Source organism: Oncorhynchus tshawytscha, unplaced genomic scaffold, assembly GCF_018296145.1.
Source record: "Oncorhynchus tshawytscha isolate Ot180627B unplaced genomic scaffold, Otsh_v2.0 Un_contig_11403_pilon_pilon, whole genome shotgun sequence".
Taxonomy (NCBI): Eukaryota; Metazoa; Chordata; class Actinopteri; order Salmoniformes; family Salmonidae; genus Oncorhynchus; species Oncorhynchus tshawytscha.
The window spans coordinates 10,154-17,039 of record NW_024608886.1 but is presented as its reverse complement, the minus strand read 5'-3'; the positions used below and the strand labels follow the sequence as shown (position 1 = coordinate 17,039).

General features: G+C 44.0%; 2 protein-coding genes across 4 annotated transcripts; both read left to right on the top strand.

Moving 5' to 3' along the window:
* The first annotated feature begins 296 nt into the window (after positions 1–296).
* On the top strand, positions 297–2,490 carry LOC121843925 (ubiquitin carboxyl-terminal hydrolase 37-like). The gene is made up of 6 exons (XM_042313808.1): positions 297–355; positions 635–766; positions 1,388–1,520; positions 1,630–1,766; positions 1,952–2,051; positions 2,181–2,490. The coding sequence occupies exons 1-6, from the start codon at positions 342–344 to the stop codon at positions 2,262–2,264; spliced, it is 600 nt and encodes a 199-aa protein (XP_042169742.1). The 5' UTR covers positions 297–341; the 3' UTR covers positions 2,265–2,490.
* A 7-nt stretch (positions 2,491–2,497) lies between these two features.
* LOC121843926 (ubiquitin carboxyl-terminal hydrolase 8-like) lies at positions 2,498–5,231 on the top strand. 3 transcript variants are annotated; one of them, XR_006081802.1, is made up of 4 exons: positions 2,498–2,704; positions 3,150–3,231; positions 3,860–4,509; positions 4,880–5,231. XR_006081802.1 is itself a non-coding variant. In XM_042313810.1 (3 exons), exons 1-3 carry the CDS (start codon positions 2,563–2,565, stop codon positions 3,870–3,872), a joined length of 237 nt encoding a protein of 78 aa, XP_042169744.1. In that variant the 5' UTR covers positions 2,498–2,562; the 3' UTR covers positions 3,873–4,828. The 3 variants fall into 3 exon arrangements, 2 of the variants coding, with proteins under 2 accessions (XP_042169744.1, XP_042169743.1); XM_042313810.1 differs by lacking the exon at positions 4,880–5,231 and having other exon boundaries at positions 3,860–4,828; XM_042313809.1 differs by lacking the exons at positions 2,498–2,704; positions 4,880–5,231 and having other exon boundaries at positions 2,784–3,231; positions 3,860–3,995; positions 4,065–4,828.
* Positions 5,232–6,886: the final 1,655 nt, after the last annotated feature.

The window sequence follows — 6,886 nt, the reverse complement described above, 5'->3', positions numbered from 1 at the left end:
TCTACATCTAGTGGATAAAGAGAGTACTAACCTATTGGCCTGGTCTACTTGGTACACTGCATTGATTAAGACAGCAGTACTCAGCTGTGTTTATAGTACAGTACAGTATTTAAAAGAGAGACTGTGTAGAGTGATAATATCTCTGTGTTGGAGGCGTAAGACCTGTTTCTCTCCTTCCTCCAGACCTCTGTCTCTTCAGGACCACTCTAGTCCAAGGCCCCAGAGACCAGTCTCAGCCACCAGAAGCATGACTCTTCCCAGGACCAGCTGACTCTTCCCAGCCAGCAGAGGGGTCAGAAGAGACCCAGGGGGCCAGAGGAGAACAGGTGGCACTGGTCAACATGGAACTTCTTGGGTAAACCACAACACACTGCAAATGCATTGAATATAAGTTCTTTATTGTTTAGAGATCAGTGTCTGATATACTATGGGGATAAGGCTTACTATCGAGCATGTCCGTTTTATTAGATATTTATAAACCCATGAATTATGTCAATCTTGGTCTAAAGGACATCCACTTCTTTGTGTTAAATATAACGTATCCCTTATCCCCTGCCATTATCATCACTTTATAGAGATATGAAGGTTATGATTAATCTCTATGTGTGTACTTATGGCTGCTTCTTCTTCACAGGTTGCCTAACATTGGCAACACTTGCTTCCTTAACGCCACCCTGCAGTGCCTCCTGGTCCTGCCGTCCTTCTCAAAGGAAATCCTGCACCAGGAACAACTCTGGAGCTCCTCCCCCTTCTCCAACCTGCTCAGGTAAGGGAAGGCTCAAAAGCAGACACTCACCCCACACACCCATTAATTGTGGTCATAAATTAAAGTAGGGACATCCTTTTCACGCCACTTCTACAGAAAGTGATTGTCGTAGCAGGTTAAGATAGCACTTTCACTAATCCTAACCCTTTTCCTAACCTTAACCACTTCATATTTTGCTGTGTATTGTATTTATGGTTTATTTTCCAGTTTCTTTTTGTTTTTGGATCTTCATAACCAAGAGGAACAACAATGACACACTGATTATGATGTAGGCATTTTGTAGGCCAATTTGGAAAGTGTAGAATGACTACATGACCCATAATGCTCATTGACTGAACATTCCACCTTACCGTGGGAAATTTGGTTCTTTTTTAAAATGCTCTGGAATTGAGAGCAGTATCCAAACCAAATGTCTTAGGAGAATAAACAACACATTTTTGTTGTTTGGCTTCATTGTCCGTCCTCAAAGGTGAAATTGCATCAAATCGAATGAAAAATTTCTAATGATGAGGTGCCACTAGATAAAACATATTTGTATTTACTCATCTGCCTCTTCAGGCTTAAACCAGTAGGTTGACACCATCCAGTCAGCTGCTAACTTACTCTCTGTCTCCCCTACAGGTGTCTGTTTGATGTGCACCGTTCGGGTCTACCTGACAGTGTGGCAAACCAGGCCTCAAAAGCAGACCTCTTGTGGAAGGTCAAGTACTCCTTGTCGGGATACGATTTGAAGTATCTGGGGGACACACAACAGGTAACTGAGGCACTACTCTCTTGTGTACGAGTGCTCTTCTTGCAAGGGTTCATTTTCTTTTTTTAATTTGCTTTTATCTTGGTGTGTTTCTTTCTCTTCCTCATCATAGGATGCACATGAGTTACTTGTCAATATGCTGTGCCAGCTGAAGGAGGAGGGCATGATTCTGAAGACACTCGGGATGAACTATACCTGCCCTGTTTCCCAGCTGGAGTTCCAACTTGTGTCGGTGCGCACATGTACCAGGTAAGAGCTCCCATTGGTTGTAATGTATCTACTGAGAACATGATCTTTCTATATATATATATATATATACAGTATATATATATATAATATTACAAAAAAACACATGGCATAACAGAAACATTGTAGAGACCTGGAAACAGAAACAGACTTGATGCATTTTTCTTCTCTTTGTCCTGCTTCTGAAGCTGTGGGCGCGAGTCGTCTACCAGAGAGGACTACAACCACCTCTCATTGGACTTCAGCCCTGAGCGCACCTTGCTGAGCAGCCTAGCACTCACTTTCAAAGTCAGCACTTAGGGCTCAGCCCTGCATGTAGAGACTAACACCCAGGGCAAGCTGCCCACTGCCTCAGAATACGCTATCTTATTATTGTAGTGGTATCATTCATTATGTAATGCTTTTGTTTCTAACCAGAGTGAAAAGGTTGAATTCACATGTGAGGGCTGTAAAGGCCTCCACGCCTCAAAGGTGGAGCAGTTCCACACACTGCCTCTGTGAGTTGTCCCTTTATAACCTCTCATAGTACTAGCAGTGTTTAATGTCCTGAGTCTTTAGGAGTAGTTACCTTCCTGAGCAGGTTGTAGGACTTAGAGGTGAGCACCACCAAACAAATTTCACTCATCTGTTACTTTGTTGACTGGTTTCATTGTCTGTCTGTTCATCTCTCTTCCTCTCTGTTTCTGGGCAGTGTGCTGGTTCTGCATCTGAAGAGGTTTGGAGGACCTGGGGGTTGGAGAAGCTGGAGGCTCCTATTTTGTTTCCTTCGGAGCTGAGGCTCTCCACCCTCTGTGGGGACATGGTGCCACACCTGCACAGTGCCAGCCCACAGGCCCTCACCAACCAGGCCCCCAGCATCCAGGGGTCCATCCCCCAGACCCTCGCCAGCCAAGTCTCCAGCCCACCTGGAGAGGCCAAAGACAGCGCCCTCTGCTGTTCAGGTAGGCTCATGGCACCATAACACTATTCTTGCTCCAACACCACGCAAACCATCCACTCCCAAAACGGTCCTGCTGACAGAGAAGCTGGAAGCTGCAATTTAAAATGTTTCTCAGATATCTTTAGTGATGTATGGGAGCTGTTTTAGACCAGAGCAATTCAGACAAGTGACCACATTTTCACAGCTCTTGATATGTATATTTGACCCCTCAGATTCAAATGAGCAGGAACCAGGGAAAGTGTTGCTGACTGCCTCAGTGGTGAGAGAGAGAGAGAGAGAGAGAGAGTGAAACCAGTGAAAAATAATTTATGACAGAAAACTGAGATAGTTATGAGGAGTACACGATGTAGTAGACCTGTAGTAGACTAGTACTGTAGTAGACTGTAGACAGTGTGGTGGACTGTAGAGGAAATGAGAATCCTATGATCACATGTGTTTTCTTACAGAAGCAGAAGCCAGTACAGTCAGTGAATGGTTACTACCAGCTGACTGGTGTAGTCTCTCATTTGGGAGGCTCCGCAAACTCCGGTAATTAAATACCATCAAACACACACATGCAGATGCACAATACATATGACATCAGCTGAATTCCAAATCACTCCCTTCTCCTTGGATCTCAACTTGCATGTTCACGTGTGCCTCTGCCGTATACACAAGTATCCCAAAGTTGAGGGAGTGAAAATTATCGAGGGTGAAGGCCAGGGATCATCAACTACATTCAGCCTCGGGTCCAGTTTTTTTCTTAGCCAGATGGGAAGGGGTGTGGAACAAAATTACAAATCATTTGTAGACTGCAAATATACTGTTTCAAAATTAAAATCACTTGGCCAAACAGGGGAATTTGGGGAACCCTGGGGTAGGGGATAATTAGACCCTCCAACAGCCACTTCGACCAAGCTAGCAAGGCTGCAGGCTTCAGAGTGAAGTGTCATCCCAACAAGCACTGCAATATGTTTGGAGTTTGCTCAATTTAATTGAAAAGAATGGAGAGGCATGCCTAATTATATGCGACATGTATTTGTTTATCTCTGATTTCAAAACTTGACACATGTAACAGATAAAATACCTCCCAAATGACCTGTTTAACTGTTAAAAACACTCTATTACCCACAATAGCCTGACCCTTGACCTCTAGTCTGTCTTCCTTGTTCCACAGGGCACTACATTAGTGACATATTGCATGCCAGTGGGAACTGGTTCTGCTGTAACGACAGCCAGGTGTCAATGTCCAATGAAGCCACTGTGCTGAGGACCAGAGCCCGGAGTGCCTACATGCTCTTCTATATGTTCAGGTACTGCTTACTCTCACCATCTATATTCTTGTGTTGCTATTTATGTGTACGGTTCCTTTCACCCTACAGGGCAATAGAGCGGGAGGCCCCAGCACACAGGGCCTAACAGGGCCACCAGCATCAGCCCCAGCCTAAACAGGGGCAGCACCTGGACCAGCCTCCAAACACTCAGACCTGTCTCAACAGGGGTAGTACCAGGCCCAGCCTCAAACCCCCAGCCCAGCCTCAACAGGGGTAGTACCAGGCCCAGTCTCAAACCCCCAGCCCAGCCTCAACAGGGGTAGTACCAGGCCCAGTCTCAAAACCCCCAGCCCAGCCTCAACCCTCACATACCTGCCTCGAAAGGGGTAGCATTTGGCCCAACATCAACAACCCCGAGCCCAGCCACAACAGGGGCAGCACTGGGCCCAACATCAACACACCCAGCCCAGCCTCAACATGGGGAGAACCAGGCCCAGCCTCAACATGGGCAGAACAAGACCCAGCCCCAACACCCTCAGACCTGCCTCAACAGGTGCAGCATTCAGCCCAACTTCAATCATGCTGCTCTTCAACACTAGCATGAACATTCTTTCAGTAGCTTATGTCATAAATACCTGCCCTTGATTTGACTACTTCACCTAATGTATAAAGCGTATAAAGTATACACACTAAATGTAGTACACATGTAAATGTGGTGGATAGAGAGTGTGATTATTTAGAGGGTACAACTTCCCTTCTATTTGGTTTGGTTTGAAATCCTCCTGTTGTGAAATACACTGTGGTGTCTAACCTCTTATTCAGCATGGTCACACCGGAAGACCTGCAATATTAATAAAGACAAGCAAATGTAAGAAAATCCCATTTAAGATGATTCTGTTGACCGTTGTAACTCTTTAACTCAGGAAGATTTATCGTCTGGGATTCAGGCCGGTCCTAACAGGAAACGTGACAAAGGGAAGCAGCTGTAATGGAGCCTTCTAACACCCAATCAGGTCTGGAGGAGGAATGTCACAAAGATTCAGAAATGCTATGAGTATCTTTTGAAGTTACTCTCCAGTTGTATCCATTTGAATAAATACAGACATGAAAATGCTGGGCTATGGTTGTGACCTTGGTTCTGTGAGTAGAGTAACGGGTCACCAAACAAGCTATGGGAACTCCTTCCCTTTCACGTGAAATGATTGAGATGCTTAATATCAACGATGTTTACAATGACGCCACACCCTTACTGTACCATTGTGACCTGTCACTATTAAAGGCGGTGTGACGTGACATACTGTCTTTTCTTATCTCACGTACACTCCCATACGTATTTATTTGGACAGTGAAGCTACAACTTTTCATTTGGCTCTATACGCCAGCGTTTTGGATTGGAGATCAAATGTTTCATATGTGGTGACTGTACAGAATGTCACCTTTAATTTAATGAATGGTAAATAATGTTGAGTGAGAAAGTTACAGAGGATCATACCCCCAAGACATGCTAACCTCTCACCATTACCATTAATAGGGAGGTTAGCATTTTATATCATACCCCCAAGACATGCTAACCTCTCACCATTACCAATAATAGGGAGGTTAGCATTTTATATCATACCCCCAAGACATGCTAACCTCTCACCATTACCAATAATAGGGAAGGTTAGCATTTTATATCATACCCCCAAGACATGCTAACCTCTCACCATTACCAATAATAGGAAAGGTTAGCATTTTATATCATACCCCCAAGACATGCTAACCTCTCACCATTACCAATAATAGGAAAGGTTAGCATTTTATATCATACCCGCAAGACATGCTAACCTCTCACCATTACCAATAATAGGGAAGGTTAGCATTTTATATCATACCCCAAGACATGCTAACCTCTCACCATTACCAATAATAGTGGATGTTAGCATTTTATATCATACCCCCAAGACATGCTAACCTCTCACCATTACCAATAATAGTGGATGTTAGCATTTTATATCATACCCCCAAGACATGCTAACCTCTCACCATTACCAATAATAGGGAAGGTTAGCATTTTATATCATACCCCCAAGACATGCTAACCTCTCACCATTACCAATAATAGTGGATGTTAGCATTTTATATCATACCCCCAAGACATGCTAACCTCTTACCATTACCAATAATAGGGAAGGTTAGCATTTTATATCATACCCCCAAGACATGCTAACCTCTCACCATTACCAATAATAGGGAAGGTTAGCATATTAATTTGAAACTGTAACTTGGCCACTCAGGAACATTGACTGTCTTCTTGGAAAGCAACTCCAGTGTATATTTGGTCTTCTGTTTTAGGTTATTGTCCTGTTGAAAGGTTTATTCATCTCCCAGAGTCTGGTGGAAAGCAGACTGAACCAGGGTTTCCTCTATGAATATGTCTGTTTAGTTCCACTCAGTTTATTTTTCTTCTGAAATACTCCCCAGTCCGTAACGATTATAAACATACCTTGACATACTGTATGATAGTGAAACTCTTTATCAGTCAACCACAGTGGATTAGAAACACTGGCCACCACGTGACTCCCACCAGCCTTAGTTTGATAATATAATACATGATATGACTCCCACCAGCCTTAGTTTGATAATATAATACATGATATGACTCCCACCAGCCTTAGTTTGATAATATAATACATGATATGACTCCCACCAGCCTTAGTTTGATAATATACTACATGATATGACTCACTCGCTCTCTCTCACTCGCTCTCTCCCTCTCGCTCTCTCCCTCTCGCTCTCTCTCTCTTGCTCTCTCTCGCTGACTCTCTCTCTCGCTCTCTTTCTCGCTCTCTCCCTCGCTCTCTCCCTCTCGCTTCTCTCTTTGCTCTCTCTCGCTGACTCACCTGTTTTTCTTCTCACTCTCGCTTTATGATCACTCTCTCGTCACCTGT

Bases quoted from the DNA above. Each gene is read 5' to 3' on its own strand.
- LOC121843925 (XM_042313808.1), top strand. The intron at 1,521-1,629 runs GTAACTGAGGCA...TCCTCATCATAG, and splicing joins ATCTGGGGGACACACAACAG to GATGCACATGAGTTACTTGT. The intron at 1,767-1,951 runs GTAAGAGCTCCC...CTGCTTCTGAAG, and splicing joins TCGGTGCGCACATGTACCAG to CTGTGGGCGCGAGTCGTCTA.
- LOC121843926 (XM_042313809.1), top strand. From the start codon at position 3,126: ATGATCACATGTGTTTTCTTACAGAAGCAGAAGCCAGTACAGTCAGTG. The intron at 3,232-3,859 runs GTAATTAAATAC...CTTGTTCCACAG, and splicing joins GGGAGGCTCCGCAAACTCCG to GGCACTACATTAGTGACATA. The intron at 3,996-4,064 runs GTACTGCTTACT...TTCACCCTACAG, and splicing joins ATGCTCTTCTATATGTTCAG to GGCAATAGAGCGGGAGGCCC.